The sequence below is a fragment of the Schistocerca gregaria genome, chromosome X, assembly GCF_023897955.1.
Source record: "Schistocerca gregaria isolate iqSchGreg1 chromosome X, iqSchGreg1.2, whole genome shotgun sequence".
NCBI classification, from domain to species: Eukaryota; Metazoa; Arthropoda; class Insecta; order Orthoptera; family Acrididae; genus Schistocerca; species Schistocerca gregaria.
The window spans coordinates 626,433,604-626,459,554 of NC_064931.1; the positions used below are offsets into that span (position 1 = coordinate 626,433,604).

At 44.7% G+C, this 25,951-nt stretch overlaps 1 protein-coding gene across 2 annotated transcripts in view; it reads left to right on the forward strand.

Moving 5' to 3' along the window:
* Positions 1-25,951, forward strand: part of LOC126299088 (palmitoleoyl-protein carboxylesterase notum1) — a 347,427-nt gene that overhangs the window by 146,240 nt on the left and 175,236 nt on the right. For both annotated transcript variants that reach the window (XM_049990760.1, XM_049990761.1), the window contains one exon: positions 15,789-15,883. In XM_049990760.1, the coding sequence (XP_049846717.1) occupies positions 15,789-15,883 (95 nt within the window). The remainder of the gene's footprint in view (positions 1-15,788; positions 15,884-25,951) is intronic.

The following is a 25,951-nucleotide window of genomic DNA, read 5'->3' on the forward strand; positions in this document are numbered from 1 at the left end:
GTAGAACGATGGGTTCGATGACGGTTTGGATGTACCGTGCACTATTCAGTGTCCCCTCGACGATCACCAGAGGTGTACGGCCAGTGTAGGAAATCGCTCCCCACACAATGATGCCGGGTGTTGGCCCTGTGTGCCTCAGTCGTATGCAGTCCTGATTGTGGGGCTCACCTGCACGGCGCCAAACACGCATACGACCATCATTGGCACCAAGGCAGAAGCGACTCTCATCGCTGAAGACGACTCGTCTCCATTCGTCCCTCCATTCACGCCTGTCGCGACACCACTGGAGGCGGGCTGCACGATGTTGGGGCGTGAGCGGAAGACGGCCTAACGGTGTGCGGGACCGTAGCCCAGCTTCATGGAGACGGTTGCGAATGGTCCTCGCCGATACCCCAGGAGCAACAGTGTCCATAATTTGCTGGGAAGTGGCGGTGCGGTCCCCTACGGCACTGCGTAGGATCCTACGGTCTTGGCGTGCATCCGTGCGTCGCTGCGGTCCGGTCCCAGGTCGACGGGCACGTGCAACTTCCGCCGACCACTGGCGACAACATCGATGTACTGTGGAGACCTCACGCCCCACGTGTTGATCAATTCGGCGGTACGTCCACCCGGCCTCCCGCATTCCCACTATACGCCCTCGCTCAAAGTCCGTCAACTGCACATACGGTTCACGTCCACGCTGTCGCGGCATGCTACCAGTGTTAAAGACTGCGATGGAGCTCCGTATGCCACGGCAAACTGGCTGACACTGACGGCGGCGGTGCACAAATGCTGCGCAGCTAGCGCCATTCGACGGCCAACACCGCGGTTCCTGGTGCGTCCGCTGTGCCGTGCGTGTGATCATTGCTTGTACAGCCCTCTCGCAGTGTCCGGAGCAAGTATGGTGGGTCTGACATACCGGTGTCAATGTGTTCTTTTTTCCATTTCCAGGAGTGTATTTGTAGGAGTACAAAATCCCTTTAATGTTAAAATTTGTGCATCATGGCCTGAAATGCCATTCACCCTTTTAGTAACAGAATGCCCGTCAAGTGATGAAGAATGAATAAAAATATTGCCTATGGCTGTGCTGCTGTTTCTCTAAATCCTAGTTGAAAAAAACAAAGTCTGCATCAGATCATATTTAATGAGAAGATTTCTAACAATCGTTTTCTTCTACAATCGCATACAAAATTAATATTTAAGTCACCATATAAAACTAATTTTTGGTTCCTCTTATAGAGTCAACTAAGAACCTTCTCTAACTCGAGCAGAATTGTTCTGAAGTCAGAGTTAGGGGACCTACAAATAACAGTAATTAGAAGTTCAGTTTCACTAAATTCAACTGCCCCTGCACAACATTTAAATGCCTGTTCAGTGCAGCGCCGTGATACCTCTACGGCTCAAATGAAATACCAGTTTTTATGTAGATGACACTCCCACACTCCGCAAAGAACTCCTTGAAAAACAGCCAGCTAATCTGTATTCTGGTAAAGGAAGCCTTTGAATTGTCAAATTATGTAAGTGGTGCTCTGATATAACAAAAATGTCAGAGTTAACATCTATAAGCAGTTCACCAAATTTGTCTCTCATACCTCTTATATTTTGATGATATATGCTAATTCCTTCACTACTGGGATACCTGACCTCCTTTGAAAGTGATTCCTTTGTCAGAGGGACTTCCTTTAAGCAGGGATACCTACCAACTGGCTTCAGTCTAAAAAAAGGTGCAGCTCTAACACCAACTACTGCAGGAATTTTCCCATGAGTAATACCATCACCGCCCACTACACTGTCACCTATAAGCTTTGCCCGTCTCACATTCCCATACCTATGTATTCATGGTCTTGTGACAGTCTGTTTAATACAGCTTTTTGATGTAGTGTTTGAGCTAGTGTGAATCTTAGAAGATGCAAATATGAGTCGACCGAGTAGAGAAGACATTCTGAAGTTCACCTTCGATAGAAATGTTGTTAGTCCAAACTCATATGAAATTTAACTGATTCTTGAAGAAGTTGTCAAGCTAGGTTGTGATAATATACTTGGTATCAATATGACGATCATTAGTAGTGTTGTGTATGTCTAACTGAAAAATGCCGATCTTTTTAATGGGATTGTCAAAGGTAATAGAGGAAACTTCAAATTCAAGCACAGTGACTGAAACGTTATTGAAGTTAGTCTTACCTATGCAGATTTTGGCATAAGAACAGTAAGAATTTTTTAATTAAAATTTTAAGTTACAGATGATAAAATTAATGCAGTAGTATCTTCTTATGGGAAAGTGACAGGAAGTCCTGCAGAAAAGTGATCTAAATCTCACAGGTTTCTAGTGCCAAATGTTGTCAGACAGTTAAAAATTGAATTACAAAAACATAAACTGTCTTATATTAACGTTTCCACCACGTGGGTTAGCCGTGTGGTCTCAGGCGCCTTGTCACGGTTCGCTCGGCTGCTCCCGTCGGAGGCTCGAGTCCTCCCTCGGGCATGCGTGTGTGTGTTGCCTTTAGAGGAAGTCAGTTTAAGTTAGATTAAGTAGTGTGTAAGCTTGGGGACCGATACCTCAGCAGTTTGGTCCCATAGGACATACCACAAATTTCCAAAAATTAACGCTTCGTGTTACCGCGTTGCTGTCATGTATGAGGTGGAATCCAAAATTTTCGGGACTGGTGCTGTCATCTGGAAAGTAGGAGTAGCAGATCTTTGCACCGCTAGGTGGCGAGATCTGCATGTCTGATGAGTCAGTGTGCGAAGTGGCATTCAGCTGGGAGGATGTGTTGCGTGTCAACAGTGATTTCCGTAATACTCTGTGTTTGGTGTGTATTTCACGATGGATCCGCGAACAGAACAGCGTGTGTGTATCAGATTCTGTGCGAATCTCAGGAAAAACGCTACGGAGGCCCTTGCAATGATTCAACAAGTGTTTGGGGGACAGAACATGAGCCGTACGCTTGTGTTTGAGTGGCTCTCCAAGACCCGAAAAAGTGAGACAGGTGAAGAGCAAAGTGAAGAGCATGATCATCGTTTTCTTTGATACCAAGGGAATTGTGCACAAAGGATTCGTCCCACCCAACCAAACAGTGACGTTTTGCGATGGCGCCATGAAAACGTGCAGCGATGACGGCCCGAAATTTGGTGTCTAGGGAACTGGCTGCTGCATCACGAAAACGCGCCCTGTCACAGGTCCTTGCTCACCAGGACGTTTTTGGCAAAAAAACAACATGGATGTTGTACCCCACCCACCTTACTAGGCAGATTTGGCACCTTGCGAATTCCCGCTATTCCCAAAACTGAAACTCAAGTTAAAAGGTCGTCGGTTCGACACTCTAGAGAGGATTCAAGGTGCATCACTGGCAGTGATAAACACCCTGAAAGAACAGGACTTCCAGAAAGCGTTTGACCAGTGGCCAAAGCACTGGGACTGGTGTATACGTGCAAAGGGAACTACTTTGAGGGTAATGGTGACCATTAGTCCAAAGGTAAGGTTTTCAACAGATGGCGGCACCAGTCCCGAAAATTTTGAATAGCGCCTCGTATGATAGGTAGCCCCGCACTTGAGCTTTCTGTGGCCCAAAGGGTCACTTGCATGTCCAGAGTATGTAGTGGCACGTGGCCCAGGTGTCATCCAATGAAGCAGTACATTGAGGATCCATGTGAAAACGTTTCCTGCGTAATTATGGCCGCACGATGGGTATTAACAGATCTTGCACGGCGAATGGTAGTTAGAGCTAGATGTATGGGACATTCCATTTAAGAAATCGTTTGGGAATTCGGTATTCCGAGATTCACACTGCCAAGAGTGTCCCGATAATACCAAATTTCAGGCATGACCTCTCACCATGGACAATCCGACGGCCTTTCACTTAACGACGGGAACAGCGACGTTTGCGTAGAGTTGTCAGTGTTAACAGACAATCAACACTGCGTGAAATAACCGCAGAAATAAATGTGGGACTTACGATCAACGTTTCCGTTAGGACAGTGCGGTGAAATTTGGCGTTAATGGGCTACGGAAGCAGACGACCGACGAGAGCGCTTTTGCTAACAGTACATCGCCTGCAGCGATTCTCCTGGGCCCGTGACCATATCGGCTGGACCCTAGACGACCGGAAAACCGTGGTCTGGTCAGATGAGTTTCGATTTCAGTTGGTAAGACATGATGATAAGTTCGGAGTGTGTCGCAGAACCTACTAAGCCGTGGACCCAAGTTGTCAACAAAGCACTGTGCAAAAAATGAAATGTATTCGCAATTACGAATATGGACTACCGTCAGCTGTATAATGGACTGACGACAATGGAAATTTATGCCAGACCGGGAATGGAAGCCGAATTTCCCGCTTATCGCGAGCGGCCGCCCTACCATTTGGCTATCCAAGCACGACTCATGGCCAGACCTAAACTTCCACATGTCATCAACCACATGTCCACAACCTGTACTCATTATGCATATTCCCGTACAGGATGTAAGGTGGTTATAATTTCGCACGTTACAAGCACTCATCCACATAATATGCCATGAACTACAACCACAATTAGGTATCATTTGATAGGTTGTACATCTTATATATGAATATTTAAAGGAGACTGACATTGTCTCGTATGCCTCGTAAATAATTGTTAACGTTTATTGCATGAAAGGTGACCGATTGTCTTTATTGTCAGAACGGCGTGATGAATGATTGCCTATACTAGTAGAGATTGGAACGCCAGTCGAGATGAAATGGCAGGCAGAACTCAAGCACTGGTTGGAAGGCCCGCACAGGTGTTGGTCCTGCTTAGAAACAGGAAGTAGCTAGACGCACGTCGTGGCACCTGAGCTCTGGAGCACAATAGGGTGACGGCCGGCCTCTATTGTAGCAGGACTGGAAGGATAACTGGGAACTCTACAAATCTTGTACGCAGGTGAGAGGAACGAAGAAGCGGCACCTTGGAAACCACATAGGCTGGGCTATTTCCAAGTATTTTTACTCAGAACAATACCATTGTACGAGTATAGGTTCTTCCTCGCAAACTTTCCGCGCTGGACGACAAAAGACTAAACAATGGTTGGTCGGCGTTCGCAAGAATCTGTAGAGAGGGAGAATATTCCGTGGTTTCGGGAATATGATTCGATTTAGGAATTACGAGGGTAGGGAGCCGAACCTTGCTGGGATGCCAGCGGTGCAGAGAAGAGGTCTTCCGTTGTGAGCGCCCGTGTGTGACGGTCGCTTGATATCAGCTTTGTTGGTACAGACGGACTTGCTGTCTTTGCTCTCAGGAGAGTTTATTGTTAGAACAGTCAGGCACTGTACTTTTGCGAACCTAGGCGATTCTGAACTTCATCTCCGGGTTGGAAGTCGTCGTTGAGTACGCAGAGTTCAGTAATTGAGAGCACGTCTTCTGCCTACACTTACGTTGAGATGTTATCTGAACTCCGTCCTTGTGGCTGGGAGTTCGCGTTTCTCGTCTGTAGAACACAGAGAGGAGAAGACTAATGAGTATATTAGTCAGAGGACCGCCTTGACCCGCCAGCATAGCCGAGAGCGCTAACGCGCTGCTTGTTGGACTCGGGTAGGCGCCCGGTAACGATGACGGCCGGTGTGTCGGCCAGCCTGGATGTGGTTTTTAGGCAGTTTTCCACATCCTACTAGGTGAATACCGGGCTGGTCCCCACGTCCCGCCTCAGTTACACGACTCGCAGACATTTGAAACACATTCACACTATTTCACGATATACACTAGACACAGACAGCTGGGGTATACTAATTCCGTCCCGTGGGGTATGGGGTGGCGGCAGGAAGGGCATCCGGCCACCCCTTAACTTAACCATGCCAAATCCGTAAACCCTGCCGACACTGCGCACAATGCGGGATAACGGCAGTAGCAAAAGCAAGAAAGAAAGAAAGTCAGAGGACCGCCTTCTGCCGTCCTAGTGATTGAAAGAGTTTATTTGTGACTGGATTTCTTCTATCATCGCAGACGAGTACGAGAACGTTCACTTCGACGCACCAGACGCAGTACATACAGTGATAACGCAAATTGCTTCAACTTATTAGGGTTATAAAGCTAAACAGCTGTAATCACGTTAGTTTGTTTCCACTGAGGTTCCGCACCACCGTAGATCATCTTTGAAAGTAGTGTCTTCTAGTGTTATGTACGTAGATGATCCAGTCATTTCGCGTTAGTGATATTAGACCGTGCTGTCATAATAAGGGGCACAGTTGGGCAATTGATTAATAATTTTAGTTAGGAAATATAGACAATTGTACTTAAAGGGTTGATTTTAATCTATAATACATATATATTGAACAACAACGTTTATAATTTAGTAGTATTAGTTGCCTTCATCATTCATTCGTGTTTAGATTGTATTTTATATGTAAAAAAAGAGCATTAAGATATCCTAAGTTCTGCTTGGGGGGGTAGTCAGATGGGGCTAAATCATCATTTTAGCGTTTATTATTTTCCGTTGTGCACATTCATTTTACACTCGCCTGGAGTAACATCTTGGAACGGGAAACATTTTACTTGAAAGCTGCCTGCACGGTGTCGGCGGATAAATACGATATTGCAGTGCGTGTGTTATTCCGAATTACCATGCAAAGTCGCTTATCGCGTGCGGGCGCCTTAATATTTGGCTGTCCAAGCACGACTCAAGGCCTAACTCAAACTTCCATACATTATCAACCATGCGTCCACAACTTTTACTCGCACAGCCATTACGTATATTCCCGTACCCATTTACGATTAAAGCCGTGTTCAACTTGTCCAGACGCACGTCCACTGTCAGCAACTGTAACACGTACAGATCCTTGTGTTTCAACCCTATGTAGCCGTACCAGTACGGACACCAGTGGCTAGTCAAGACGCTAACCATGTTAGCAACACAAATCCAGCTGCGCACATTTCTATAAAAATTAGTAACCCATACGGTAAATAGTTTTTAAAAAAATCGTTTAAATGACTCTGAATACTATGGGACTTAAAAACATCGGGGGTCAGCAGTCCCCTAGAACTTATAACTACTTAAACCTAACTAATCTAAGGACATCACACACATCCATTTCCGAGGCAGGATTCGCGCGGTTTCAGACTGTAGCGCCTAGAACCGCTCGGCCACACAGGCCGGCAATAGTTTCCCGTCCACACTGACTCAAGTAGCAAAAGTTTAGGTATAAACACCCTGTATTTTAGGAGCCAATCGTCATGAAGGTTTCAGAAAATTCATTTCTTATTTCCTTTGAACCCTAAGTGCTGAAAATGTTTATTCTGGACTGGGATTTGAACTCGTATCTCCCCTTTTGCGAGATTTGCTTCCTTCAGGGCGGTACAGTTCCATCATTTTGTTCCTTCCTAAAGATTCCAGTCGCCTCAAAGTCTTCACTAAACGCACATCTTTCGGTTCGAATCCTACTCCGTCAAAGGCACTTTCATCACGTCATTTCAAGCTCTAGCGTGCACACACTTAAATGTTGGTGAAAAACAATTTTGAGTTTTAATGTCTCTTCGTGCCTTGTCAACAGTAACGATAGGAACCGATTTCAGCTCTCAGTCAGACACAAAAATCTGTATTGCAGCGTTTCAGGTTCAAACACGTCACTCGTAGCTACTGGTGAAAAAGAATTCGATAGTTAACATCTCTTCGTGCGTAGTTAACACCGACGACGTGCAGGGTTCGACTGCCAATCAACACAGACACTTTCGTCACGTTACTTCTAGCCAAACACGTTCAAATCTCGATACTGGCGAAAGAAACCTATATTTAAGGCCTGTTTGTGGCTGGATAATAAAGATGAGGAGAGCCGAGTTCGAATCCTCGTAAGGCAAAAAATATTATTCTCATTATTTTAAGTTCAAACGTTTCATTACTGATGAAAAAAATTGATATCTTACATTTGACTGCGCGTAGTTAACAATCCAATTAGGCACTAGGTTCAAGTCCCTGTCCAACACAAAACTTTACGTCACAAATTTAAACATGTGCACACTTTGTTACTTGCGACTGAACAGATGATTGGAAAACATTTTAGAGAGTAAGAAAACATCTAATTATTTGTGCAAAATCTCTCATTCACAAAAATTTAGTATTGAACAAGGATTACTATATGATTTATGGGATAGAGTTACGAGTATTATTTGTCTCATATGTTAATGAGATTAGTAAAATTTTTGAAACGTCACTTATTTTAATCAGTTTTAGTTTACAACCTTTAAGGAAATTTAATCTCTAATAACGCGATTCCTAATATTTGCAATATCGTTGTTTTATCTTACGATTGGACTGACTGTCACACAGCGCAGTGCTTTCTACTTGTTTCCTGTGGTAAGCATTCGGTATAGTCACACCAGGGTACCGAAAGAGATTAGAAGATGTGCAAGGAAGTTACGTTACGTAGGCTCCATGCAAATCAGGCAGAACGGAATACATGTTTTTCTAATACTTTTGAGCTTGTTATACATATACTCTATAACACCCAAAATGTTATCTTCAGGCTTCGTAACGTCCAACCCATGCATAGTAGTTCGCCTTGGCACGAGGGACGAAATAAAAGCGTCAATATTACTGTCACTATGAACTAATTGGTTTACCCTCGTCACCAGAATAAGGTTCCCGTTTCTTATGATTGCGGCCTGATGGTATTAGACTTGTATCATACTTATTTATCCCTCCACACTCCCACTGTACCAGTGTATCGAAAGGAATAGATTGTATCCTTGTAGCTGGTTAACATTCGCCTTACTGTGAACGACATAAAATGGCCAACGTGAGGCTCATTATACACATTTATTTGCTGCCTATTTTGAAATCTACCATTTACCACTTTTGCATCTGCTGCTGTAGCTGCCACATGACATCTATTCAAGTACAGTTTGCGATACCGACTGTGTGCTTTTCCCAGTGTCGCAGTGATAATTGCGCCGTGTTTTTAGAGTGAAGCTTGTGCTAACAGAGTTAAATGATACCGTAGCCCGGGGTTTAGTTACATCAGATAATGACAGTCTGGTTGTAAGCTGTCAAAGTCAAAAGATATGATATCCGAATGAGCCTGGTTATAGTTATTAAACTGCCGAGTGATGATTCAGAAGACTGTGCACAGGTTACGCTCATCTTACGGTTTGTCGCTATACTGACCACATCGTTGGTGAAAATGTACAGCTTGCATGGGTACTTCTTCTTCATCCATGATAATCTGAGTATCATATTAGCGTGACAACGGCTGAGTTTTTGTGCATGGACAGAAATGACATTAACAAACTAGACGACTAAGTTCAAAATGGTTCAAATGGCTCTGAGCACTATGGGACTCAACTGCTGTGGTCATCAGTCTCCTAGAACTTAGAACTACTTAAACCTAACTAACCTAAGGACATCAAACACATCCATGCCCGAGGCAGGATTCGAACCTGCGGACCAAGTTCAACATGGTTCAAATGGCTCTGAGCACTATGAGACTTAACATCTGTGGTCATCAGTCCCCTATAACTTAGAACTACTTAAACCTAACTAACCTAAGGACATCACACACATCCATGCCCGAAGCAGGATTCGAACCTGCGACAGTAGCAGTCGCGCGGTTCCGGACTGAGCGCCTAGAACCGCTAGACCACCGCGGCCGGCGACTAAATACTTACGCAAATTCAACTTATATGACAAATATTAGTTCGGCTTTGGTAATCGCCACGGGACAAACATTACATTACGGTATCTACTAACATGAGATGTGCCACGTACAACCGTGAGGCCACATTATTGGCATTACTAAACTTCAGCAAAAAATCTGATACCGTTAACTTTGACATTCTGCCCAGAAAAACACGACAGCTAAAAATTTCTGATAGTACGATAAAGTGATCTGAAAGCTACTTGAAAAACAGACAACAATGTGTTGTATTGAGAGTGAAAAGTCGTCCTGGAAGCTTTTTATCTAGGGAGTGCGTCTGGGGTCAGTCCTGGGCCAACTGTTGTTTTCCTTCTGCATCAATGATAGCCCACCAGTTCCGCCTTTCTGAAAACATCACTTCTATGCCGACGATCTACAGCCTTAACTAAGTGTCAGTACCTGAAGACACTAATACTGCGATCGTCCAAGTGAATAACAATCTGTCTTCAGTGGTAAGATGTGTGCAGATCTGGTGACAAACTGAATGTATTTGGCTTCCTTTACAAATGCATAGTTCTATCCCAGAACTGTTCCGACAAATCTGTCATCCGTTCACATTCTCTACTACCGACCTTTGTTTCACTTTATATTGCTTCATAGAATTACCTATAGACATTTAAACGATTGACAGTCTCCATATTTTTACCGCTTATTTTGTATTTTGATACTATTAAATTATTTCTCTTTGTCATAGGGGCACTTTACCCATCTCTAAAGCGGATTGCTGTTCATTATGCCAACTGAAAGTGTCATCTACGTTGTTCTGGTTTTCATTAGGATCGTCCATCTATGATTCCTTGGAGACAATAGAATCATCATTGAACAATCTGATAATTGTTACTGACTCTGTCAGAGAAATTGTTAATGTATATTAAGATCATTAATGGTCCTATTACACTTAATTGGGCTACACCTGATGTTACTTCCGTCTCTGCTGAAATGTCGCCCTAAAGTATAACGTGATGGGTTCCGTTTGTTGTATAGTGTCGACTGTATTTCTGAAAAATTGGTAAACGGAACTTAGCGTCAGCATTCCTAGAATTGATGACATGAGCATTAATTATTTTTCCTGAAACTGCTGACGCCAGCATCCGGCCCTCGGGCACTGACATTATTCCCGGAGACCACTCTCCCCTCCCCCTTCCCCCCGTGGCCACTGGCTTTACGTGTTACAGCGAAAATGCGGAGGGGACCTGGGACACCAAGAGCATACAAACTTGGCCCACCACCCTTCAAGCAATTTTAATTTTTATATGGCGACTGCGCGAGTGCCGTCATTTCTTCGCTGTGTTTATGTACGTTCAGGTCTCACGTGTTCAGTTGACTAGACGCTTGCGTTGAGCAAATGGTTCAAATGGCTCTGAGCACTATGGGACTCAACTGCTGTGGTTATCAGTCCCCTAGAACTTAGAACTACTTAAACCTAACTAACCTAAGGACATCACACACATCCATGCCCGAGGCAGGATTCGAACCTGCGACCGTAGCAGTCACACGGTTCCGGACTGCGCGCCTAGAACCGCGAGACCACCGCGGCCGGCCGTTGAGCAAAGAATACTTTAACAACTCTATTTGTTTTAAGCTAATGCCAGACAAATGTGTTCATAGCTTTGTGCATCAAGAATGGAAAGACATAGTAATGGAGGAAAGAATGTCTGGAGAGAGGACGAATATTCCAAAATGAGATTTTCAGTCTGCAGCGGTGTGTGCGCTGATATGAAACTTCCTCGCAGATTAAAATTGTGTGCCGGACCGAGACTCGAGCTCGGGACCTTTGCCTTTCGCAGGCAAGTGCTCTACCAGCTGAGTTACCCAAGCACGCGAAGAACTGAAGGTGTGAGAACGGGTCATGAGTCGTGCTTGGGTAGCTCAGTTGGTAGAGCACTTGTCAGCGAAAGGCAAAGGTCCCGATTTCGAGTGTAAGTCCGGCACACAGTTTTAATCTGCCAGGAAGTTTCAGGACGAAAATTGTTCAACGTAAATGGCAGTGCAACAGAGTGGTGAGAATACATACCTCCCGATGAGGCGTCATTGCTCGCTACTTCATCTTTGACACAGTCATGCGCTGTTTCCTGCTACGTGACACACTTCTCCAAGCCGTGCTTGTTAAAGACGAGGACATGAATGTGTTTCGCGACGTACTAGTGCCTCCCGATGTCTGCGGACCTATTGTCGTTCGAATATATCGTAGCACAGCCACAACAGTATCCTTCCCCAGCCCAAGGAGCCTCTAATCCAATGCTGGAGCAGGACACGAAGATGAGGCACAGAAGCAGCCTTCTGCATCGACTTTCTGTCGACTGCCAGCAGTTAAGAGGAATCAAGTTTGACAATGTAGTTGTAGGTGCTAAATTGATGGTATACAAACATACAAATAACTTTATTTATTTTTCAGCACTATCAATCAATAACAGCCTACACACACACACACACACACACACACACACACACACACACACACACACGCGCGCTTGTCGTAAATGGGACATATGCTCAGGCTTTATGCCGGCATTATGTCTTATGCCGATCGGTGGAATATTTTACACGGTCGTACACACTACGATTATGCCAAACATACTCTGCATACTCCTCGTACATATGCCAAGGTAAGATACTTTGACAGTGTAAAATAATGACGTTCAAGCGTGATCTGCAGACTTTTTATCCAGTGGCGGCAAATCTGGGAATCGGTAAGAAAAATTTGGTAGTGTACGCCAAAATGCAGATGACCAGCAAAAAAATGCGTATTTTACGTGGATATGTGTGTATCTGTCAACTGTGTAAATGCAGGAAAATATGTTGTGTTGTTGTGGTCTTCAATCCTGAGACTGGTTTGATGCAGCTCTCCATGCTACTCTATCCTGTGCAAGCTTCTTTATCTCCCAATACGTACTGCAGCCTACATCCTTCTGAATCTGCTTAGTGTATTCATCTCTTGGTCTCCCTCTACGATTTTTACCCTCCACGCTGTCCTCCAATACTAAATTGGTGATCCCTTGATGCCCCAGAACATGTCCTACCAACCGATCCCTTCTTCTGGTCAAGTTGTGCCACAAACTCCTCTTCTCCCCAATCCTATTCAATACCTCCTCATTAGTTGTGTGATCTACCCATCTAATCTTAAGCATTCTTCTGTAGCACCACATTTTGAAAGCTTCTATTCTCTTCTTGTCCAAACTATTTATCGTCCATGTCTCACTTCCGTACATGGCTACACTTCATACAGATACTTCCAAAAACGACTTCCTGACCCTTAAATCTATACTCGATGTTAACAAATTTCTCTTCTTCAGAAACGCTTTCCTTGCCATTGCCAGTCTACATTTTCTGTCCTCTCTACTTCTACCATCATCAGTTATTTTGCTTCCCAAATAGCAAAACTCCTTTACTACTTTAAGTGTCTCATTTCCTAATCTAATTCCCTCAGCATCACCCGACTTAATTCCACTACATTCCTTTATCCTCGTTTTGCTTTTGTTGATGACCATTTAATATCCTCCCTTCAAGACATTATGCATTCCGTTCAACTGCGCTGCCAAGTCCTTTGCTGTCTCTGACAGAATTACTATGTCATCGGCGTACCTTAAGATTTTTATTTCTTCTCCTTTTAATACCTACTCCGAATTTTTCTTTTGTTTCCTTTACTGCTAGCTCAATATACAGAGTGAGTAACATCGGGGAGAGGCTACAACCCTGTCTCACTTCCTTCCCAACCACTGCTTACCTTTCATGTCCCTCGACCCTTATAACTGCCATCTGGTTTCTGTACATATTGTAAATAGCCTTTCGCTCCCTGTATTTTACCCCTGCCACCTTCAGAATTTGAAAGAGAGTATTCCAGTCAACATTGTCAAAGGCTTTCTCCAAGTCTACAAATGCTATAAACGTAGGTTTGCCTTTTCTTAATCTTCTAAGATAATTCGTAGGTTCAGTATTGCCTCATGTGTTCCAAAATTTCTACGAAATCCAAACTTATCTTCCCCCAGGTCGGCTTCTACCAGTTTTTCCATTCGTCTGTAAAGAATTCGCGTTAGTATTTTGCAGCTGTGACTTATTAAACTGATAGTTCGGTAATTTTGTATGCATTATAAATAATTTGCTGCCTGGCGTTAAATGTAGATCTGCACCCAAAACAGCACTCGAGCAAGAACTTAACACAATGTCTCAACATAGCCTGTACTCAAAAATATCTGAATTATGTATCAACCACATGTTGTTGCTCCACTGCTCTTTGACACTTTGCTCTTCGTTCTCTGTGGTGAGAGGATTAGGATATGCGTATCGAGGAAACACGCCTTGCACTGCACTGTGTGTGCATCTGAATTAAAATATTCGACTTAAATCGCATTTCTGCAGGTCTCAGCCTGTCCCTACACACACCGAGTCGATGATTGATAAAAAGGTATTGACTATTATAAGACATAGTGAAATAGTAAATTACCTTTGTTTGTAAGGCAGCATCATTGGAATAACATTGTTTGTGGGTGTTATGTTAAAAAAGAAGAATACACTTCTCTTGCTTTAATACAGCACTTCTGCGTCGTATTTGTTGGAGTCATTGTAGTTTCTTAAGGCTGTATCATCCTCCTTTACAAGTGTAACAAGCAGTAAAGAGTCGGATAGACCTAAATGCAGAGTAAAGAAGTTGGTAGAGCAAGCTGCCTGGCATTAACCTTTCTAGTGGAATTTTTTTCTAAAGGAAGGAATATTTTTCTTTATGTGGTAATGCTTTTACATGATTTTTTAATAATTTTAGATGCAAGATTTATACAAAAATATGTACTCGTTTTCAAAACGTATTTTGTACATTTTGCCTCATTTTATGGACTCATATAACTAATTACGAAAAATTCTCTATCGTAAAAAACAGTGACGTGATCATTCAATAAGTATCATGCAAAATAACAATAACAATGTTCCATTATACATTACAATATAGCGAACCAACCACATCCGTGTATTCTGTTGGCCATGAGCTGCTGCACATTGCTGCATTGGCTTGTTGATATTTTTATAGTGATGCTCAACAGCTGGCAGCACTTGTGCATGATAAAAAGGTTGAACATTCACACACGTGTACCTCAGGTTTCCACTGAAAAAAAAACACTTCTGTTGCAGCGAAGACACAGTAAAAGTTAATGTACACAATTGTAGCCAGAGGCAGTTGTGCAGCCATTCACAAACAGCCTTCCAGGGTGTGTTTTCCAACAGGATAACGCTCGCCCAAACACAGCTATTGTAACCCAACATGTTCTACAGCGTGTCAACATGTTGCCTTGTCCTGCTCGATCGCCATATCTGTCTCCATTCGAACACAGAAGGGACATCATCGGACGACAACTCCAGCGTCATCCACAACCAGCATAAACCGTCCCTGTAGTGCCCGACCAAGTGCAACAGGCATCGAATCCCATCGAACAAATTAACATACAGCACCTGTACAATACAAGGCATACACGTCTACAGGCATTCTGGCGGTTACACCGGTTATTAAGGTACCAGCATTTCACCTTTGCAATGGCTTTTCTAGCACTTACATTAACCTGTGATCCTGTAGTGTTAATCAGTTAAATCTCTTACCTAGACAAATGTATTTGCGAAATTTAATTACACTACACTGTTGCAACTTCTCCATAACTTCGTTTCAGTATTGCGATCTTTGCGAGAAAACCTTGCAACTGTTTTTGTTTTGACAATAACTGGGTGTAATAGCCTAGGAATTATCTTATGTACTTCAGTGTATATACATTTTAATGTCTGTGTTGAACGTCTTAATTAAAACGTATTTTGTTTTTTTTTCATATCCTGGAGGACCTTTTCACTTAAGCATCACGGAATGCACATTAGGATATCAATTGTTTTCAAATATTTATTATGTATTTTTCAATGACATGGTGCACTTCCTCGATGATGTGCTCACTGCGAAACGAACAGTGTGTCTAATCTCATGTAATCTAATTTAGCCCACATGTTACTTTTATTTTCATAACTGCGTTCGTTATCATCATCATCATCTATTACTGAAAGAAACACGGGTAAAAAATTTCCATTTAATTTAGATACACATTGGAATGCTCAAATTTTGCGTAAACTTCACCTGCTTCCTGTATGTAAAATGCTGCCTCTTGATATTCTACTTCAGTTTTTTGACAAATACTTTTTTATGTTTTCAAGCTATCACGCAATACGCACACAGAGAAAGAAAATGCCCTGAAGAGAATTTTCCTGTCTACGCCAAATGTCACGTGCAACGATGGATCTCCTGCAGGGTAAGAGCTATTCCTTTGCAAATATCTTATAGCTAAGATTTGTATATGGAAAGTATAATTATTGTTTAATGTAGTAGTTCTTTGATGAGTCGTGCGAAAAAAATCAGTGGTATTGCTAGCTGTCAACAAGAACCATGTAGAAAGAATAGATATTAAAAGTGATTTGACACTTACATTTGGGCGATGCACATTGTAACAGCTGGTGTCAGTGTATCAGAAGTAACTTATTTCACAACTCTTTACACATCGCAAAATGCATTAACTCGGAAAAACCGGTCTCTGCCTTGAAGTCGTAAATGTGAAATAAAGGGTGTTACAGAATGGTGTTTCAATAATGTTAGAGACTGTAGAGAATGAATCTTAGGTTATTCATCACGTTATCCGAAAACAGTGATATAGCTCACATTAACGCTTATTATCATCTATTTGTTCTAAGTACACTCATTTAATGAGGTGGTTCTATTAAACTGTCGGACTAACATATGTGTGATTTCAAATTCAATGCAGTTGAAAGTTACCTAATGTTAGTAGCTCTGCTTTGTGTGCTGGTGAAGATTAATAGACTGTAGCACAATGAAGTTGCCAACGGCATGCAAGACCTCTCGCTTTCATTGGCAAAAATTTTGTTGCCAATAAGAGACAGGGATGCAAGTTAGAGAATGAATGGATATCACTGAATTCCAGTATGATGCACGTAAGGGAATTAAGGGCAAAGTTTAAACTGACTGTAAATCGCGCTTTGGAGAAGAATGTGCCTAGTTAAGTGGATTAAGGGCAGAAAGGACCCACCGTGGTATCATAATAAAATTCGGAAAATGCGTCGGAAACAAAGATTGTTGCGCTCTGGATTCAAAAAAGAATGCAGGAATGTCAGCTGACGAAAGTTAATACAAATTAATGCGTCTATAAAATGATCCATGCGCGAAGCAGACAGTAACTTCTACCGTCATACCTTAGCGAAAGATCTTGCCGAGATCTCGAGAAAATTCTGGTCATACTTCAAATCGCTAAGCGGATCGAAGGTTCCTATTCATCTGGTGCGGCAATAGAAGACAGCAAAGGAAAGCTGAATTTTTAAATTTCGCATTTAAAAACCATTCACGCAGGAAGATCATACAGACATACAATCATATGATCGTCGCTCAAACACCCATAAATGGGACATTGATATAGGCATCGCTGGCCTTAAGAAGCAAATGAAAGAGTTGAAAACAAATAAGTCGCCAGGCCCGGAAGGAATCTCATTTCAGTTTTACAGAGAGTGCTCTTCAGGTTCAAATGGTTCAAATAGCTCTGAGCACTATGGGACTTAACATCTATGGTCATCAGTCCCCTAGAACTTAGAACTATTTAAACCTAACTAACCTAAGGACATCACACACATCTATGCTCGAGGCAGGATTCGAACCTGCGACCGTAGCAGTCGCGCGGTTCCGGACTGAGCGCCTAGAACCGCTAGACCACCGCGGCCGGCTAGTGCTCTTCACCATTGGCCTCTTACTTAGCTAGAATTTATCGCGAAACTCTCACCCGGCGAAAAGTTCCAAGCGACTGGAAAAAAAAAAGGTGACTCCTGAACATAAGAACGGTAAAAGAACGGACTCGCAAAATTACGGACCAATATCCTTAGCGTTGGTTTGAAGCAGAATTTTTGGAACATTTCGAATACAATAAATTTCTGTAAGGCAGAAAAGCTGCTGTCCACAAATCAGCGCGGATTTACGAACCATCGTTCGTGTGAAACTCAGATTGCCTTTATCTCGCTCGATATCCTGCGAACGATAAATAAAGAACCACACGGAGATACTATATTCCTAGATTTCGTGAAAAACACACTGCCCCAGGTCGGAGAACATGGAGTAGGTTCTCAGATATATGAATACTGCGGCGGGACACGTTGCTCTCTCACTATCCTTTCAACAATCAGTCCACCTACCTGGATAGGTTCCAGGTTATCTGCCCCTTCATTCTGCAATGGTAGATACTAGTTTAGCCGATAAAAGCAGAGTTGACACTGCCATCACAGTTATTATGTGTTTTAGGTAAAATTTTATATCTCGAAAAGTATTGAAATTATTAATTTGAAACTTTAGCAGTATCGTTCTGTCATCGATAGAATTTGGAATACAAAGTATGAAAAGATCGATTAATATTTAATAGTACTTCTTCAGATTCGTAAAGAGTATGAGCAAACAGCATTGGCCAAGTACACCGCTCGTCCGGCGCAGTAGCCAGCGTCACCTTCGCGAGTGTGAGAACCAACATCTCTCCTCCGGGTTGCGTTTTCAAAGCAAACTTAAAACTCATAATAGTTTGCTACGTTACGAATACCTCGACGACTTATAAAGTAAAAGAGATCAGAACGTTGTGCTGGACAGCAGGTGATCATCAGATTCAATGATTCAGTCAGGTGCCCAGGAAAGTGCGATAGAATCGCTTATGTTATTTACAGGGTGAAGAAAAATTCGCGCACTCGGATTCCGCAGCACGGTTTCTAACACACTAACAAGACAAAAAAGGTCTCTCACAAAATTTTGTCCTGCGCATATTTCCGGCGGCAACGGCCTTGCCGCAGTGGATACACCGGTTCCAGCGAGATCACTGAAGTTAAGCGCTGTCGGGCGTGGTCATAACTTGGATGGGTGACCATCCAGGCCGCCATGCACTGTTGCCATTTTTCGGGGTGCACTCAGCCTCGTGATGCCAATTGAGGAGCTACTCTACCGATTAGAAGAGCCTTCGGTCAAGAAGCCATCATAACGCCCGGGAGAGCGGTGTGCTGACCCCACGCCCCTCCTATTCTCATCCTCCACTGAGGATGACACGGCGGTCGGATGGTCCCGGTAGGCCAAGATTGACAGTCTGGCAACATTGTACTCACGTGTATGGAAACTACCGCCATCAGGAGTAGTGGTGTGCAGTTGGTGCAGTGGATATCGTGTTCGGTTAGCATGCAGGAGATCGAGTGTTCGATTCGGGGTCATGGGATATTTATTTTTGTTTGCTAAATATAGTCTGCGTGGTACAGTGCTGGCATCTTAATCGTCATACAGTGATTAGGGTGGGGGCTTCTACAAGACACTTGCACTTATCGTACTATGAACACAGAAATGTAAGTACATTCGTTTTCATTGGTCGTCTTTTAAAGAAGCCTTTTGCACGTCGTGGACGCGAATTGCTTCTACCACTGCATCTACTGGATTCCAAACACATTTTCTGTGCCTCTCCCTCTATGGTCCCATCGGTATAAAATAAAATGTCGTTTGACCAGGGTCTCCCGTCGGGTAGACCGTTCGCCCGTTGCAAATCTTTCGATTTGACGCCACTTTTTTTCTGAACGCAGCGCCTTAGACCGCTTTTTTTCTTTTTTTGGTTCTCACGACCCACCATTTTTTACCACTATTTTTTCAAAAGAAAACAAAGACTCCAGTTTTACGGGTTTCTCCTTCCAGTAAACAAAAATGAGTCTCCTTCGTCTTAGTGGCGAAGAAGCAATCTTTTGAAACAAAAAAAAAAGTTTCTCAAAGCCAAAATCAAATTTCTTTTTTCTTTAAAAACAAATTATGAGGAATAAATAAGGATTTTTTCCTAATATAAAGTCGTCGTGCGACTTGTAGTTGAAGACCAGTTCTTACAGGAGCTCCTGACGTATCTCCGCCTACATTAGGTCAGCTCGTCCAAATGTGTCTTCTCATTGCGTGGGCGTGGGTTCTTGGTAGCAGATCTATTCAGTTCGGTTCGGTTAATACAGTTTTCAGCTTCTCAGGACTTCGACGTTCCAGGTACGAGGTTGGTCATCGAAGGTGCTCCGTAAGAAATTGGAAAAAATACTGCTTATGGCGTGGGTTGCGTATCTTGACGCAGTGTCGTTCGTTGAGAAAAGTCCAATATCCTAGCGTAGACTTGTCGCCAGAAGTAAAACGATAGCGGATCGTGTGGTCACAGATCCAGTGAGTTTTGGCGGAGGGGTAGAAAGTCTTATCGGGGTACAAATGCATGTGGACGTCGATCTGAGCCGGTGTCTGGCGTAACTTCGGTGAATTGAGTGTCGATGGGGATGAAATGATGATGAGCAGGACAACACAACACCCAGTCCCTGAGCGGAGAAAATCTCCGACTCAGCTGGGAATCGAACCCGGGCACTTTGGATTGACATTCTGTCGCGCTGACCCCTAAGCTACCGGGGGCGGACGTCCCATCGGTTAGTATCAATTATTATTCTTGTCACGTTCAGGTCCATTACATTTCGTTAGGACCATACGTCACCAGTAGGGCTAGCAACGTGGTTTGCAAATACTCTCCTGGAAATTGAAATAAGAACACCGTGAATTCATTGTCCCAGGAAGGGGAAACTTTATTGACACATTCCTGGAGTCTGATACATCACATGATCACACTGACAGAACCACAGGCACATAGACACAGGCAACAGAGCATGCACAATGTCGGCACAAGTACAGTGTATATCCACCTTTCGCAGCAATGCAGGCTGCTATTCTCCCATGGAAACGATCGTAGAGATGCTGGATGTAGTCCTGTGGAACGGCTTGCCATGCCATTTCCACCTGGCGCCTCAGTTGGACCAGCGTTCGTGCTGGACGTGCAGACCGCGTGAGACGACGTTTCATCCAGTCCCAAACATGCTAAATGGGGGACAGATCCTGAGATCTTGCTGGCCTGGGTAGTTGACTTACACCTTCTAGAGCACGTTGGGTGGCACGGGATACATGCGGACGTGCATTGTCCTGTTGGAACAGCAAGTTCCCTTGCCGGTCTAGGAATGGTAGAACGATGGGTTCGATGACGGTTTGGATGTACCGTGTACTATTCAGTGTCCCCTCGACGATCACCAGAGGTGTACGGCCAGTGTAGGAGACCGCTCCCCACACCATGATGCCAGGTGTTGGCCCTGTGTGCCTCGGTCGTATGCAGTCCTGATTGTGGCGCTCACCTGCACGGCGCCAAACACGCATACGACCATCATTGGCACCAAGGCAGAAGCGACTCTCATCGCTGAAGACGACACGTCTCCATTCGTCCCTCCATTCACGCCTGTCGCGACACCACTGGAGGCGGGCTGCACGATGTTGGGGCGTGAGCGGAAGACGGCCTAACGGTGTGCGGGACCGTAGCCCAGCTTCATGGAGACGGTTGCGAATGGTCCTCGCCGATACCCCAGGAGCAACAGTGTCCCTAATTTGCTGGGAAGTGGCTGTGCGGTCCCCTACGGCACTGCGTAGGATCCTACGGTCTTGGCGTGCATCCGTGCGTCGCTGCGGTCCGTTCCCAGGTCGACGGGCACGTGCACCTTCCGCCGACCACTGGCGACAACATCGATGTACTGTGGAGACCTCACGCCCCACGTGTTGAGCAATTCGGCGGTACGTCCACCCGGCCTCCCGCATGCCCACTATACGCCCACGCTCAAAGTCCGTCAACTGCACATACGGTTCACGTCCACGCTGTCGCGGCATGCTACCAGTGTTAAAGACTGCGATGGAGCTCCGTATGCCACGGCAAACTGGCTGACACTGACGGCGGCGGTGCACAAATGCTGCGCAGCTAGCGCCATTCGACGGCCAACACCGCGGTTCCTGGTGTGTCCGCTGTGCCGTGCGTGTGATCATTGCTTGTACAGCCCTCTCGCAGTGTCCGGAGCAAGTATGGTGGGTCTGACACACCGGTGTCAATGTGTTCTTTTTTCCATTTCCAGGAGTGTAATTTCCAAACTCAATTACCATTTGTACGTATTACCACCACTAATATTGCCTTTCAACACTGAGTGTGAGAAGCACATGCTGTTAAGTAATTATCTCAACGCATACTATTATTATTATTATTATTATCAGCATCATCATCAATGTGGAAATATCACGTCTGTAACCGTTAGGGAAACAATATAATTCCAGAACGAACGTTTCACAATTAGTGGAGTCGTGATGAATCATGTAAAACAAAAGGTGTATGAGAGATGATGCGCGTTAGGTGGAACAGTCCGCTGCAACTAATGACGACTGTATACTGCATGCGCGGTTCACTGGATAGGGAGTAGTTGCTAGAGGACTACCACGTCCATGGCAGACCCTATGTACATTCGCACACATATCGCATTTTCTTCTTGTGTTATCTTAAAACAGTGTGGCAGATGTATGGCATACACAGACGATGAATATGTGGATATGCTTCTGGTCCTTGGTGCATCTGATAAACAGGCTGGTGTTGCCGCTCTTGAATATGGTACTAGTTCAAATGGTTCAAATGGGTCTGAGCGCTATGGGACTTAACTTCCGAGGTCATCAGTCCCCTAGAACTTAGAACTACGTAAACATAACCAACCTAAGGACATCACACACACACACGCCCGAGACAGGATACGCACCTGCGACCGTAGCGGTAATATGGTACTAGTGATCCTGTCCGCGTCACCCAGATAAAAACGTTTTTCGTCATCTGGAGCTTCACCTTCGGAAGACAGGTTCTCTCTTTCCGTCATCGCCGTACTCCAGATACTGAGGAAGCTATTCTGGAGGTCATACACCAAGAAGCCCAGCGAAGAACACGTAGCGTATCCAGACAGCTGCCTGTCTCTCACGGCACGGTCGTTGACGTGCTTCACGAGCATGGGCTGCACATCTATCATAATTCTTAAACGCAATACCTGCGTCCTGTTGACCGCTGTCAGCGAATGGTTCCAACAACAACAGGAGGCCAACGACGATTTCATAAATCCTCGCTCGTGATGGTGTCTTCAGTATGCACAATGCCCACCATTGGTGTTATGTCAACCTGCACGTTACCCACGACCGTGGATATCAAGTTCGCTTTGTCATCAACGTCTGGGCTGGAATATTGGCAGAGAGGAGATCAGGAGTAGTAGGGAGATGGGGGCATGATCGTAATTTTGATATGAAATTGATATGCAAATTAATTAACTTGATCAATTTATTACCCCTCCTCCCAGTTACGCCCACCACTATCCCCGGATGACGCCTTGTGTTTTTCTCAACCAGCACATGGATCCCATCTGCATCCCCACTCCCTCCTCTCCCCCTCACCTCCTTCGCCTACGATATTGGCGGAAATTTCTAACTTTGGCGGGAATTTTGAATTTGGGCAGGAATTTCAAAAATTGTGCCGTGTCATTTCCATGACTCGAACCCTGGTCCTTCTCGACGAAAAGCCCAAGTACACTTCCCAACACCTGGAAACTGTCCAGATGCAGAAGAGGAATGTTAGGTTTGTGTACTTTATTCATTTTGGTCGGGAAACTGAATTATGATCGGTCCTAATTACGTAATTAATCATACCGATTAGTCCTAATTACACAACTATATGCATAGCGCTATTCAAGCTGGTGCCAGTTCGTCTATCAAGAGTTCCGACAGACTCGGCTGTTGTCTACTCCACGTTTTCAACATCGCGCTAAGATAAAGCACCATCGTGCGAATCTGAATGTCTACGAAACTAAAGCATCCTCTAGCAATAGGTAGAATCGCGGCATTGTGTCGGATCTTGAAGAGCAATTCGGTGCTGACGAAATATCCAAATGCTGCCAATATGCCTCGAGTGATTGTCTTCGGCATTGAAAGAATGTGTATGTAGCGGGGATACACGATGTCAAGTAGGTACTTACGCAGGCGACCCGTTGAATCATGTCTTAAAGCATGCAAGCCGTTCGCTCTGACACCATTCCGGACGAGTCAGAGAAAACTCTTGAAAATGATCGCCGCCGTCCGTCGTACGTCATTCGTGAACACGATCTCCAGGCACATTATACCGTCCATATCTGGAAGGGTTAAACTCAGTCAGCAGTAGTCCAGCACCAATATTCAGGGCAACCGATTTATCCACGTTTACAGCTACCCCTAGTGGCACTGTATCAATTGATCCAATCCAATGCGTTCTTCACCACCAGTAATAGGTCGTCCGCATAGCCTTAAACTGAAAAGTGTGTCCCCGTATCGTTAGTCCTGTGAAGCGTTGGTGGAGGCCGCTGAGAACTGGTTTAAGGACCAGTGCATATATGACCGTGGATAAGGAACACGCTTGTCGGCTTGATCTCGTAATAGTAAGAGACCCAACCAGTTGGCCATTTACAAGCACTTTAGAGGTGGCTAAGTGTGGTAATAGCATCACTATGGCGATGTAAGGCTGTGAGAACCTCATTTGTGTCAACACTTCCGTAATGTAGGCGTGGCTGACCCCGTCAAAGGCTCGATCGAAGGCTATGGATATCAGAGCTCCACGTAGTCGACATGCTTACCCCAGTGTTATCCAATCGGAGTATTCGCCGATTGCAGTCTGGATGTTGCTATCGCCGCCGAAGGTTGTCGGCTCATGTGACCCTACGCAGTGCGTATTCTTGTTGGTCACGTCACCTTCAGTCTGGTAAAAATGTATTCTCTGAATCATATGCCACCTGGAGGTTTACATATTGGGACGATCAGTCCCTTTACAAAGACAGGCGGAAGTGGCATGTCGGGAGACATTAGTTCGCGGCTGATTTCAGTCCAACAGGGAGCCAAAAATGGCTCTGAGCACTATGGGACTTAACTTCTGAGGTCATCAGTCCCCAGGAACTTAGAACTACTTAAACCTAACTAACCTAAGGACATCACATACATCCATGCCCGGGGCAGGATTCGAACCTGCGACCGCAGCGGTCGCACGGTTCCAGACTGAAGCTGTTCTACCGCTCGGCCACACCAGCTGGCAACGTTAACACCAATAATGAATACACATCCTGTAAACGGACTCGTTCCATATCATTTCGATCAAAGAATCATTCTAATGATCAATGGAACATGTAACTAACTAACTAAGCCGGCCGCGGTGGTCTCGCGGTTCTAGGCGCGCAGTCCGGAACCGTGCGACTGCTACGGTCGCAGGTTCGAATCCTGCCTCGGGCATGGATGTGTGTGATGTCCTTAGGTTAGTTAGGTTTAAGTAGTTCTAAGTTGTAGGGGACTAATGACCACAGCAGTTGAGTCCCATAGTGCTCAGAGCCATTTGAACCATCTGAACTAACTAACTAACAACAGTATTCTGTCCAGCCCCTGCGACGTATTGGGAGCCACCTTGCCTGTAGCTTCTACCACTTCATGGTCGTCAATTTCCTGCAGTAGTATGGCCTCCGTCTTTTAATCTAGCGTCCCGAAGAACGGCTCAATAACGCCTTGTAGGACCATCTCGAGTTCTTCTCTGGTGTATAATCGGGTATAATGATCAACGAAGGGATTTACCATGTCATATTGTGTCGTCAGATGTGTGCCGTCCTTTGTGTCTAGGGTATGTAATAGGGTTCTGCGGCGCCGCTTATGTTGATTAATGACATGGTGCATTGATGTACGTTCGTCTGTGACTTGGTCTAGTGTCCTCGCGCTGACTGCGGCCCCTTCCAGATGAGGACCCAAAATAGCAATGATTTCTGCCCTGGCTTTTTGTACCAGCACTCTCCATCAGGAGAGGGAAGCTGGTTGGTACAGCTTCGTAATATTGTGAAATAGAAGTTTTAAAGTCTGCCGTCCCCACGGTGAATGTTCGCGCCCCGATGCAATCAGTGCACTCCGTATCACCGATTTGCTACATTCCAACTGTTACGGCGTCAAGTCAAGCGCCGGCACACCAGTCGGGGACGATAGAGCAGAGGTGGCTGTGAGAAGACGTCAGCCAATCGCACGCTAACTGACCCCTCTCCAGGACGACAACGCAACAGCAGTGGCCTCTATGTGTGGAGGACATAAGCGTCGCGCCCGACTGGTCGCGGTCCAGTCGAATGGCAGCTTCAAGATTAGGCGCTTGTATAGCAGTGACATAGGAATAGTTTACACTGAAGAAGTTAGTTTATTTTGTAGGTCGCCCTTTGCTTGCTACACATATATGTAATCACGAAGTAAAGTATTCTAATCTTTTCCATTTGTGACAAAACTAATTAATACGATTTGTTTGTATTATTTATCTAGCGATCCGAGAAAGCAGGTTTCCTAGACAGCCCATTTTGACGACTAGGCTGGATTTAACACCAACCATCAACGTAATGTCGTATGGTAAATCCGTCGACGCCCTTCA